At 41.5% G+C, this 13,980-nt stretch overlaps 1 protein-coding gene across 1 annotated transcript in view; it reads right to left on the bottom strand.

The window, feature by feature from the left end:
* Nucleotides 1-12,037, bottom strand: part of LOC108802359 (cytochrome P450 2F2-like) — a 26,888-nt gene extending 14,851 nt beyond the window's left edge. Inside the window, exons 1-2 of the mRNA XM_018574223.1 lie at nt 11,885-12,037; nt 10,468-10,630 (exon numbers count right to left, since the gene is read on the bottom strand). Coding sequence (XP_018429725.1) covers nt 10,468-10,630; nt 11,885-12,037 — 316 coding nt within the window. The remainder of the gene's footprint in view (nt 1-10,467; nt 10,631-11,884) is intronic.
* Nucleotides 12,038-13,980: the final 1,943 nt, after the last annotated feature.

The following is a 13,980-nucleotide window of genomic DNA, read 5'->3' on the forward strand; positions in this document are numbered from 1 at the left end:
ATATATATATACATATATATATATATATATTCTATCTATCTATCTATCTATCTATCTATCTATCTATCTATCTATCTATCTATCTATCTACCCTATCTATAAATATAAACATACAATTTACATTGCACAAATTATAATCATATAATCACAGCATTTGCATTAGAATATATATCATGCTACATAGTAATAAAGAATTAAACAGATAAAGCAAGTTCTGGTTTTACAAAAACACTCAACAAATGCAATGACTTATTTTCATAATATGCCATCTGGTGGCAAAACTGATAAATTACAACCCATTGCAATATCGATTAAAAAGACCGCTTCTTAAGAAATACTATAAATCTATGCAAAATTACTGTTGAATGCAAATAAGGACCATACAGATTTACTCTTGTTGTGGAAATTTTACTAGGATGTGTTTTTAGTGTATTGTAATGTTTTGTCATTAGTCTCTCAGTGTCAGGTAAATAGACACTGGGGGATTAATCCATTGGAGGAGATTTCTTATGTGCAGCGGAGCAGTGTCTTCTTGGCGAATGTATGGACGCCGGCTGGGGCCCCCCGTGCAATGCATGGATTTATTGGCTTGCGTGGATACATTTGTCTTGAACGCAGTATATGAAAGGAACGTGCGTTTGTTCTCTCTGGTGTGCCTGATCAACACGCTTGAGATGATATAATGTTGTCCCTGTGAATGAGCGCGCATGAGAATCCTAGTAACGTTTTGTGGCATTGCTCACTGAGCAACGCTGGATAAAGTCACTCCGGTGGTCATAGATTGTTACTACATGTGATTTGTTAGCTGGCCCCTGTTCACTTCCTGTCTCGCTGTTTGAGACACCCCTTCCTGTCTGACATCACTTCCTGTTGGGCAGGTATAAACAATAAACACACCTGCGCTCAGGTCTCTTAGCATGGGATTAACGAACAAGCAACATCTGTCTCCTGACTCTACATGACTCTATAGAGGGAGATACTTTCAGTCCTTGCATAAAAGAGCGTAGTACAACGGGGGAAATTCTTTGCGTTTGGCGCAGCTTAATGTGACATGGATTTGTGCGTTGAACCAAGTGAATTTCCATAACACTCTTCATAGACTAAAAAAGGGTCTAAAAAACTCAATCTAAATAGAACATGAAAAAACACCATTTAAATAGGATGAGAAATATATTTCCAATGCACACTCTCACATCCTAGCTGTCCTGGAGGTAGTCACCTCATCCATAATAGTTGGAAGCATCCCATTCAGAATTCCTGATGTTTAAAGTAATAATGTAAAAAAACTCTCTCCAGCACAGCTTAGAAAATGTATCTCCACCCCTTTCTGTCTTTAAAATCTCCAACCTACTAGTCCAACGGTGGCAAACCTTTTTGAGCCCGAGTGCCCAAACTGGATCACTAAACCAACGTGTGTGTCTCAAAGTGCCAACCCCGCACTTAGACCCGAATACTGATGATTTCTTTTAGAAAAACACTTCATACGACCGTCTGACCTAATTATGTGCTTAAATCTTAGAAGAAAAATACAATACAAAAGGTTTTAACTACACTACAGTGACATGCACCTTTGTACTGTGCTAAAGAGTGAAATGTTCCATTGCAGTGTGCTACTAAGGTACATGTCACGCAGCACACTGCAAGGCAACAGTCTCTCTACAGCTTGGAGTCATTGGTGGAGCAGCAGGGCCCAGTACAACTGTGACCGTTGTGACCCTGTTAGTTCTGCTACTGACTTCAACCTGTAAAGGAACTAAACTTAGCAATACATTATACAGAAATGCAGAATATCGCTGGGGCCTCACTGGGTCCTAGCAAGGAGGAAGTGGCTGTTTAATATGCCTGTTAGCAGGCTCCTGCTGCCTGATCGTGACCGTCCTGGATCGCGTACCCAGGCGGCGATCCGGGGCGGTCTGACTTTTTCTTAGAGGTGGCCCGAACCTGGGCTCGTTTGCCAGCTGAAAAGGCCCCGCGTGCCCTCTCCGGCACGCGTGCCATAGGTTCGCCACCACTGAACTAGTCTATAAAAGAACTCATGTGTCTAGACATTTTATCCATAAACACAATTCAAATGTAACCTCCTTAAACATAGGGCAGAAAAAGGTGGAGATAAATTCTCTAAGCTGTGCAGGAGGGACATTTTTTTTTATTGTCACTTTAAACAGCAGGATTCCAGCTGGTATGAATTTTGAATGGTATATTAACCTCTAGAGTTGACTCTGTTTTTAGGCCCTGTTTAGACAGGACCCGATTAACACAGGGACTAGTGCATCTCCCGCTCCAGGCCCGCCTGTGCAAATAGGCAAGGCCGACCCAACCCAAATCGCGGCCAGGTCGACCCGACCTGGTCCGAATTGCCATCGGACCGGCCGTGACAAGGCAGCCGCGGCCCTCTATTCAGGCATATCAAAGGGCCCTCCGATATGCCTGAGCAAAGAGCCGCATCTGCTATGGCCGCCAGTCTCACTGACCGCCTGGGGCCTGCACTGACCACCTGAGAGCCTGCACAGCCCCCCTAAACCCCGCACAGTTCTCCTGAGACCCCGGAGACATCAGGCCACGAACCTGGAGCAACACAGAGTATGTAGCCTTATATTATTCTGCATTGCTGTATAATTTATTGCTGGCATTTGTAGTCCTCTATAGCTGGCGGTATTCTGCATTGCTGTATAAGATCTGTAGTCCCTCTGCAGCTTAGAGTCAGTGGCAGATCTACCAGAGTCACAGCTGCAACCAGGCCCTTGTGCTCCACCACCACTCGGACAGGAGGAAGAGGGCCCCGGTGACCATCGCCATATCTATAAAAAAAAAAAAAAAAAGGCCCACCAAAATTCTCAGCACCAGGCCCGTGATGCTCTTAATCCGGCCCTGTGTTTAGATAATTGAAGAGCACTTATAAAGAAATGTTCTGTCTAATAATAAATATTGCACCAGTTTGTAATTTATCAGTTTGGCCACCAGATGGCGCACGGTGAAACTGGGTCTTTGTTTTTGTTGTGTGTATCTTTTTTATTGTTACATTTCATTGCTATAGCTATTTGATTTTCTGCAATTGCTGTGATAAAGCTGCTGATCTTCCATGTTTCCTGGCTACCAATCATTACAGAATGCAGATTATTGTTAATCAAATGGACCCTGTCTGTTAACCTTACAGATAGATAAGAATATCAGAAGAGAATGAAGGAAGCAAACATAATGAAAAAAATGATAAAGTCAAATGAAATGCCTGTCCCCATGTACACAGATAATGCACATTGAGGGGGGTTGATTCATAAAAAGAATGGGGAGATTAGTCACTATGAGCAACAAATCCTGTTGCAACCTTACTTTGTTTTTTTCAGTTTTCCTAAATTAGCCCCATAATCATACATTGATGAAATTATTTCAATTTTCACATAGCTAAGAAATATTACAAGTTGTTCTCCTACCTGCTTGGGTCTTCTTCCCACTGTGCCACCTTCAATGGAGCTTTCTTTGAATGCAGGAGATGCACAAGAGGTGGTCCTAAAGAAGTCTATAGGGCTCTACTGTGCACATGTGGACACCAAGATGGAAACCTTGAATGCTAGGAGCTGAACATTGTGGTCAACCATTGCTGCAGGAATTTGGTAAGTGTGCAAATGGGGTGGGTGGATCGGTTTAGCTGTTGGAAAGGAGGAGGGCCAGGGCGAGTGTACTTTGTTGGAAAGTATATTTACCGCTTAGGTCTCGTTCACACCTAGGCGTATTGCATATGCGCGTCTGTCGCGTGCTTTTTTTACCGCGATTCGCGGTAAAAAAGTTGCGCGTTTCCGAAGGCTACTTGGCTGTAGCCCAATGGAAACGCGCAACAAAACGCCCCAAAGTAGTACCTGTACCTTTTCAGGCGTGGGCCGTTTTGTAGCTCGTTAGGGACGGGCGGAAATACGCCAAGGTGGGAACGAGACCATTGAATACAATGGGATTTATATTTTTGAGCGTTTTGTAGAGCGTTCGTCGAGCGTAGAACGGGCTACAAAACGTTCAGGTGTGAACGAGGGCTTAAGGTAGCCTTAGACACAAGACAACGATCACCCGATCAAGATGTTTTCTAGTAATAATCTCATGTTTAAGGCAATCTCTCAACTTCATCTAAGTGTCAGTCAGGTAGGGGACAAAACCTATACGGCATTTGTTTACCTGGTAATGCCTGCAGCCTGCTCCTCTCTCCTTGACTCACAATTGCCCTGTGTTTGCTGGAACCTATTTTAAACCTCACAAGTGCTGCATCCTACACAGGAGAGTTGCTTGCCGGGGGCTATCAGTGGACATAAGGAGACTTGTATAAGTAGCCAGACGGGAGTGTGCATGCAATGGTGGTTCCATGGGTCACTATACAGGGAAGCAGACACCTGAAGACAGGAACCTGAGAGGAGGGACTTTACATAGGAGTGTTTCAAGGAAGTCACAACATTCAAAATAAAAATGCACATGGAACATGGCACATGGCCTGGGATCTACAGCACTGTATTTCTTTGGTTAAATTATGGTTTAAGTTTACTTTAGTTTGAGAAAGGCCCAGTTCTTTTGTCCAGAGTTGGCAAGTTGTCAGCCTGGGCTAGGGACCATAATCTGGACAAGAACCAAAATACATAGATATGTTAGGCAAGCCTCTGATGCATTTGGACTGAGATTTTACTCTCAAACTTCTATGGCGACAGTTGTTGGCTTGGTTTGTTGCGTCACAGTGACAAAGCAGGATTTTGCAGTCCTGTGTAAAATGTTTGATTAGAGGATTATACATTGTGCAAAATCCATTTCCACCTCTCTAGCTCTTAAATAATTGGCTATGAGGACTATGTTTCCCAATAGAGGAATGGGCAGGTCATGCTTGTGGACATCATTGTACTAAGCCTGTACAATTAAAGGTTCAGCATTCTTATTGCGTTTCTTGTAGTAACATGCACACACTAATGTCTTTATAAAGAGGTAATGGGTCACTGAAAGGCCAAAAGCAATAAAAAAAAAAATCAGGCATTTCATAGTTTTTCTCATTTTAGCAAGAAGAATCCTAGCAATATGTATTACTTTGTAGAAACTTACTCTATCAGCAAGCCAGCTCAGCATACTATTAGCCAGTGCCTCCTACCTTCTGATATTTGGGGGAATTATTATACAGGATTTATATAGCGCTAACAGTTTGCACAGCGCTTTACAATATAAGGAAGACATTACAGTTACAATACAATAAAAGATGGTAAGGAGTGCCCTGCCCCTGGGGGCTTACAATCTGAAAGAGGAGGGGGAAATGATACATGAGGAGGTAGCTGTGTGGGGAGGAATTATTTGAGAATGTGAAGGTTCAGTGGTTAGGTCGAGGTGGGATAGGCTTCCCTGAAAAGATGAGTCTTTAGGGAACGCCTAAAGGCAGTCAAGGTGGGAGATAGACGGACAGGTTGGGGTAAAGCGTTCCAGAGGATGGAAGAGACTCTAGAGAAGTCCTGGAGGCGAGTATGGGAGGAGTGGACAAGGGAGGTGGAAAGCAGGAGGTCAATGGATGAGCGGAGGGGTTAGGGTAATACTTTGAGACAAGGTCTGAGATATATCCGGGGGCAGAGTTGTGGATGGCTTTATAGGTGACTGTTAATATTATGAATTTTATCCTCTGGGAGAGTGGAAGCCAGTGCAGGGAATGGCAGAGGGGGGATGCAGACACTGAGCGGTTGGTAAGGTGAATGAGTCTGGCAGCTGCATTCATGATAGACTGAAGGGGGGATAGCCTGTGTAGTGGAAGGCCAATGAGGAGGGAGTTACAATAGTCAAGACGAGATATTACAAGTGAGTGGATAAGTATTTTTGCGGTTTCTTTGGTGAGGAAGGGGCGTATTTTTGAGATGTTACGAAGGTGAAGGCGGCAGGATTTGGATAGCGATTGGATGTGGGGAAGAAAGAATGACACCTAGGACCTTGGCAAGAGGGGAGGTTTGGATAGTTGTGTTATCAATCTCAACTGAAATGTTGGGGGAAGGTGCATGGGCAGGAGGAAATATCATGAGCTCAGTTTTTGAAAGATTGAGTTTTAAGAAATGTTGTGACATCCAGACTGATATGTCATTTAGTAGATTAATGACACGCAAGGACACTGAGGGGGAGAGTTGTGGAGTGGAAAGATAAATTTGAGTGTCATCGGCATAGAGATGGTATTGGAAGCCATGTGAGGTTATTAGTTGACCAAGGGAGGAGGTGTAGATGGAGAAGAGGAGGGGTCCAAGGACAGAGCCTTGGGGGACCCCTACAGAAAGAGGAAGAGGAGGGGAGGAGTTAGAATTGTAGGTGACACTGAAGGAGCGCATAGATAAGTAGGATGAGAACCATGAGAGAGCAGAGTCTTGTAGGCCAAGCGAGTGGAGTTTTTTGAGGAGCAGCGGGTGGTCAACAGTGTCAAAAGCAGCAGAGAGGTCTAATAGCAAGAGTAAGGAATAGTGGCCGTTGTTTTTAGCGGTTATTAGGTCATTGGTGAGTTTTAGGAGGGCGGTTTCAGTGGAGTGTTTGGGGCGAAAGCCGGACTGAAAGGGGTCCAAAAGGTTGTTATTAGCGAGGTGGCAACTCAGGCGGTTGTAGATAAGGCGTTCTAGGAGTTTAGAGGTGAATGGGAGTAAGGAGATAGGTCTGAAATTATTGAGGTTGGTAGGGTCCAGTGAAGGTTTTTTGGGTATTGGGGTGACTAGTGCATGTTTGAGTGGGGTAGGAAAGATTCCAGTAGAGAGGGAAAGATTGAAAATGTGGGTCTAGGATAGAGAAAGAGGGTGACCGAAGTAGTTTTGGGGGAACAGGGTCTAGGGGGCAAGTGGTGAGGTGGGTGTCAGAGAGAAGCTTAGTAACCTCCTGTGGTGACAGGGTCAAAAGAGGAAAGTAACAAGTATGATGGAGGATCAGGTACTATAATAAAAGGGGCAGTTGATTGGACATTGGCGATCTGATCTCGAATAGCATCTATTTTGTTTTTGAAATGAATGGCAGTGAGTGAGTTAGTGGGTGGTGGTGGTGGAGGACATAGTAGAGACTTGAAGGTAGAAAAGAGTTGACGAGGTCTGGATGAGAGTGTGTTAATGAGAGTGACAAAATAAGTTTGTTTGGCAGCACGGAGGGAGGAGTTATATTTTATCAGGGCAGCTTTGTACAGGGTGAAGTCTTGCAGAGACCTTGTTTTCCGCCACAGTCGCAGGGAATGGCATGAAAGCATCTTTGGTTGGTCTGAAGCAACACAAGTTGGTGATGGATTACAGATTCAGAAGAACCTTTATTTGGCCAACTCTACTGTTTCTCTTTTTGGTAGACACTAGATTTTTCAAGTTGAAGTTTGTATTTGTATAACGAAACAAGAGAGGTTTAAGTGCTGTAACATTATTATGTATGGATATGATTCAATATATCAGATTGTATCACATCAGTGATATGCAACGCCTTTACCTATATGACATCCTAATATATTAAAGAACATCTGAAGGCTCTTGTATGATTGTTTAAACAGATCTCAACCCAGCAGTTATTATGTAAAACACAAACCCCATAAACTTCTTTACCTTCCCTGAGTAAGCCAAGCCCTTTTATATTTTCCTCACCTGTTCCCCCTCCCAGACACTGCAGCTCAGTGGGAGGCTTTCAGCAACAGAGACAGTGCTGCCAATCTTGAAAGCAGTGGGCAGGACTAGGTGTGGCCAGCAGCCGACTGACCAGCTTTTGTAAACTAGGGTTTCTTCAGATCCAGATTGATTTCTTGAACAGATTTCCCTTGTCTGACAGGGCCTGCATTGTTCCACCACCGCCATTACACTGGCCACTAATGTAAGCAATATTTTTTTTCAATGATTACTAATATAAGGGAATCATTTTTCAACATCTCTCTCTGAACACCAAGCTATGGGGGCACCCCTCCCACTAACCACCAATATAATGGGGGACCTCTCCCACTGACCATCGATATAAGGGGTTACCTCTGCCACTTACCAACAAAGGGGACACCTCCCCACTAACCACCTATATAAGGGGTTACCTCTCCCACTGAACACCAACATTAAGGGGCAACTCGTCTACTGACTAGCTATGTAAGGGGGAACCTCTCCCACTGACCACTAATATGTAGGGTTAGTGTACCCTTAGTGTAAGGGTCTGTCAGGTTGCATACAAATTGATAGGATAGTTTAGGTAGGTCCTCATATTACATAATTGCGGTAAATCTATAGCTGATATTATAAAGATTGCACAGTGTGGGGGAAACTGGAGCTCCCAGAGGAAACCCACACGAGCACGGGGAGAACGGGCAGTGTCCTCACAGCGATACAAACAAGGGACCCCCATTGCTGCAAGGCAGAAGTGCAAACCATGAAGCTGCTGTGCTGCCCCGTTTTAATCTCACAGGTTGTAAACGTTTATAAAGGTGGGATCCACTTTCAGACAAATTGTAAAAACGCTGCCTTGCTTCTTAGCAGTGCCAAACGAGATTTCCAAAACTGAGCACAAAAGTAGCACAATAGCTTTCCCTATAGCTGTGCATAAAACCACCAAAGTGGTCCTCTTCTCAGCCACATAACTGCTTGGGACATGTAATTTTAAATGTGGTACTTGTGTGATTAAATTATGTCAACTTGGAAACCAATAACGAGTTATTAGTTTATATTTTAACAAAATATATAATAAAATCTCTACTGGATTAATGTAGAAGTATGCAACCTTAGCACCCCAGCTGTTGTGGAACTACAAGTTCCATGAGGCATTGCATTCTGATAGCCAGAGGCTTGCTAGGATTTGTAGTTTCACCACAGCTGGAGTGCCGAGGCTCCCTACTTCTAGATTAATAGTTAACCAGAGGAAGGGTATACCAAGAAACCTATTAAAAATGCTCCCTTATAGGGAGTTATACTTATGAGGTCTAATTCATGTTCCATTATGTTTGGGCCTTTCATATGCAGAAATGTACACCACATTGACGATGACATGGGTTGAAAAGAGATACAGATCAAATTGAGGGATAAAAAGCAGTTTGCCAATTTATAAGTATGGCAAGCTGTGTTGAGTTTATTATAGATATTGGGAAAATATAAACATTTGGTAAAAATCGTTTCTAATCTGTTTCTAGACTACCCAAAGGTCAAGGCAATTTACTCTGAGAATATCCGTGAATGTTCGTCCTGCATGTATATATACACAAGCGAATGTTCATTTGATCATTCTGATTGTAATATCATATTATGGCCACTAGATGACACTAAATGAACATAGAAAATAAATACATATTTTATGTGTTCCTTTACTGTCATCTAGTGGCCATAATATGTATTGCTGTCAGAAATGTAATTACCGTTGTAATGGAAAAACTATTTACTTGCACATATATACGCACACGACGAACGCTCACAGATATTCTCAGGGTGAATAGCCCTCCAAATTCTTTATACATGAATCCCAAATTGTATGTATAGACCAAAACTTTTTGTGGTTTTAGACAGAGACCCAGAAGATCAGAACGCCTGTCAAGGTTTCATTGCTATGTCCCAAATAGGTATCGTCAGCCTATATTTGCCCTGGTAACCATTGTCACCAACACAAAAGGTGATGGGAAGTCCAAAAAATGCTACATGTGTCACCAGAACAGGAGCTGAGGGTAATTCTTCCAATGAGCACACCAGTTCTGGTTACAGCTGTTAAAGAAGGGAATGCCCCTTACTTTGTAGTGATTTCCTCTCTTTTCCTGTTACATCTGTGGGACAGGAAGTGAAGGGGAATCTCCGCCATGGGACATAAACATCAAGATATCAACTGTCTGCGGGTTGTAACCCTTCCTCTACCAGATTTGGACATACATTTTTTTAATAAATAGAATGTTTGAATTCTAAAGCTTGTGCCCAATAGGTGTTGATGAATTATTGTCTCCCCCTAGGCACTCCTTCCCAGCATCTCATTCATCAGCAGAATCATGAAGAAAAAAAATGCTCCACTCCCATGATGCAATAGGAGCTTCCCTGTTTTGTTCTATGTGAGCTATCAAACTACACACATACCCGAATGATGGATTAACAGAGGCAGTCAAAAAGCATGATGTAAGGAATGGATGTAAAGACATTTTTGAGGGTATCGGACACCAGGCAGGAAAAGGAAGTTAAATTAATATATGGTTGTATTTAGTGACAGTCTTCCATTTTTAAGTAGACCTAAACCCAATTACTAAATCCCATATCAGCTTTAATATGATAAAATAAACTCAAAAGTTGTTTTCAATCTTTTTACATCTGCAGCTTTCATTAAAATAATGCCTAGTCATCTTGCCACGAAGGCTCATGCTCAGACACTTCCTGTTATAGGGTGTCCGCTGTCTCCTAGTTGTCACACCTTGGCACCCTTAGTTTGTATTTGTTTCAATTAGGTCACAGCACTTATTCTTCTATTTTCCTCTTTTTAACATTAGCGATTCTGCTGTAGGTTGCCCTCACAATACATATAGAAAACTCTTACCATTGCCTTGGGTGAATCTGTGAACTACAGGGAAATCCCCTCTGCCACTGAAATTATCCGCTTGTTCCACCAAAGCTTCCTTGACTGCCTGGTAGCCATACAGTACAACGTGGGGCTTCGAGCCAAGGTAGATAGTGAAGACCGGGCCGTATTTGTTGCTCAGCTGTAGTTATGATGTAATATTAGTCAGGATAATAGGAAATAAGAACACATAAGAGAAGCAAAGAATCACAGCAATAAGTAACATCATCAAATGCAAATAATGGATTACAGTATTTTAGATTGAAAGCTTGAACTTTGATTTGAATTTTTCTGAAAGTTCCAAAAATGTTCATAAACTGTTTATGTACTGTTACATGACTGGATTTTAAATCTTTGCCATACAAATAAAACATTAGTAGGTTATCTCCATGATGCTTGGTTTGTAGTGCATGGTAGACTTTCCAATAAGTAAGCCCAGCACTTCCTGCTTGCTTTTTGACTGCCTCTGTAAATCAATAATTCGGCTATGTGTGTAGTTTGATCTACTGCTATTCGGGTTATTTGCAACAAAGCAGTGCATGTTGCTGTTTTGATTGGACTCACCCACCACCGGCTGGATGCAAATGGTAAATATTAATATGCAACGTTTCCTAATTTCCTGTCTAAAAAAAAAAAAGAAATTGCACTGTGCCTATAGGTCAGTGGTTCTGCCATTATTATCTTTAAAATTGCATCACCGCTGACCTATAAACACAGTGGGGGGAATTTATCAAGTCTGGAGCAGACAAAATCTGGAACAGATTTGCACTGCAACCAATCAGCTTCCCTCTCTCATTTTCAAATCTTACCTGGGCAAACTGAAGAGAGATACTGATTAGTTGCCATGGGCAACTGCTCCAGTTTTGATAAATTCCCTGCACTGTATGTGCTTGACCTTTTGCCAGACTGCATGTGGTTCCATTCAACAGTAGATTCAAAGTAACCTTTTTTAAAAGAACCAGGAGGGCGGCCAATGCTGACCTCATTTGGAAAATGCTAGTTGCTTGACTATTGTTGACCCTCTGGCTTCAATACTTGCAATTGCATTTTAAAGTTAAACTCCTGTTACAGCATTTTTAATTTTGGATAGTGTGAGAAAGAGGAACACAAGTTTGCCTTGGGACCCATAAAATAACCTGAGGCACCCCGATATGTAGACCTTGACTTTCTTGGCAAAAGTGGACGGTAGACTGCATCTTCCCATTATTGGACACTGAGGATGACCAACAAGTTGAAGACCCAATAAGAAGGCAATCGCTAATTATATAATAAACATTATACTTCATTATAAAATGTTTATTTATAATTATTATCAGTTCAAATATGCAGTTGTGTTTCTATATTACACAGTTGCTCTTTGTCTATGTACGTGCAAATAAGTAATATGTACGGATACCTCTTTCAGTGACTTGACCAAGTCTGTGGTGTCCAGTTGATGAAGGTTGCCCAGTAGTGGAATGGCTCTGGGACCTGGTGGAAGCTTACTCTTCTTCTTCTTATTGAGAAGCAACAGGAAGGACAGACAGAGCACAACCAATGCGATGGTCATAGAACACAAATCTACCCTTTCCCATCCTGAGAAAACAATTAAACAGAAAGTATATATTCATTTATTGCCTGTTGATTTCTATACTGAGCGGAATTAATAGCACTCCTAACACCACCATCTAGGAGTAGCTTCTGCACAAGGTGTGTTAAGCATATACCATCAGCAACCTCGAGGGGTTGATTTACTTTGATGCACTTTGCATGGGAAGAGTATCCTTAGCTTAGCAATTGAGGTGAAGCTTTCTATCATCCAATCATTTGCAAGTAAAATACTGTTGTTTTCCTTGCACATGATTGGATATTGCTTACAAAATTAAATTTCACTGGATTCACTTAGCTAAGGGCAAACGTCCCATGTAAAGTTAAACTGCCTTTTTACCTTTAGTAATGAAACCTGCATTTAACATCACATACAGTATACTACTCCTTTCTATTTACCTCTCATTTCCATCTTATCTAATAAGTAGGTGGGAAAAAAAGTAGGTTTTCAACTTTCCCTCATAAACTGGGAAGACAATTGTTCTCCAATAGGAAAAAAATAGTTTGCACTGTGTGTGGGGCCGTAGTACAATTTGCAAAATGGGTAGACTGTACTGCACATGGAGGGACACTTGGCAACTATGTACTTGTAATGAGCAAAGTGTAGTAACCCATACCCTTCATTACACTGCTTTGCTTTATATCAGTCACAAAAGTGAAAGATTTTTTTTTTTTCTTTAGTTGGTTGTTACGAGTTGCAGCACTTATATTACTTTGCCTGCAATTCTAACTGACTTTGGTATAAATGGGATAAGCAATGCATTAAAACTCTTTGTGACATACAGCATTGCCTTCCTATCACACAAAGTACAAAATAAAATATTAAAAGTGTTCTAATGAGAAACTTGCTTGTATCCCAACCAACTAATCAAATTCTCTGCTTCATTTTCAACTCTAGACAGTTATAAATGACATCTGGGAGCTTACTGGCTGCTACTGTATGCCAAGAAGATTTCTTCTTAGCATACTACATATCATAGTACACTACATATGACGAGTAGGTCTAATGGAATTAAACATTAAAAGCATTAAGTATATGTTGTAATTTATAGCAATCAGACTTCAGCTTTCCCTAACATATCTTGATGCAGTAAAAGGTAAAATGTTACTAAAAGCTATGCATTATAGAACACGTTATTCCACAACATGCTATTAGTATTTATTTACCACAAGTTTTAAGATGATAAAAATGTTAATTGCTTCTGACCTGCTACCATTGTAGACAGCATCTTTAATCTTCACCTGCAGTGGGATCTTGATGGGATTAAGCTGTATATGCCATGAGGATGATCACCCAGAGAATCTATTGGACTCCGTGCCTAATGAGAGTATTACCTTTTCCTAACTCCGTACTGTGAAACCCAGTGGACACCTCCCCTATGAGATATTGTCCCTTTGAGGATCAAATATCAGATCTACACCTGTTTTGGATTTTTTCCAAAGCTCCGTTTAGATCTCATATAACATACAGACGTGATTATATAAAAAAAAAAAGACACTGATGGAACACTGAGTTCCACTGAAGAGAGAAAGATAGTTTTTGTTTGTTTGTTATGCTAAAGTTTACATATTCACCCCCTGTTTTCCCCAAGCATGGGTTCCCCCAAGAATTTATTGTATTGACCTTTGTGATGAGAATTTCCCTTCGCCAGTTCTGGAATTGTGTTGTAGAAAATATAACCTTCACATTACATTACAGTCTCAGGAATACTTTGCATTGAAGTAGTACTGCTACCTGTCCTGCTCACTGCACTACCATTAATGCGTACACCTTAGCCTTCAGAGCTGCTGAAATTGTGCAGACTGTCCAATCTGTGTGTGTATGTATTTCAATGGAAAATGAGCAATGCTGTTTATTACAAGACCTTCCCTCATTTGACGTATATCAGAGCCTATACATTAACC

The sequence above is a fragment of the Nanorana parkeri genome, unplaced genomic scaffold (genome assembly GCF_000935625.1).
Source record: "Nanorana parkeri isolate BGI_ZX_2015 unplaced genomic scaffold, ASM93562v1 scaffold2825, whole genome shotgun sequence".
NCBI lineage: Eukaryota > Metazoa > Chordata > Amphibia > Anura > Dicroglossidae > Nanorana > Nanorana parkeri.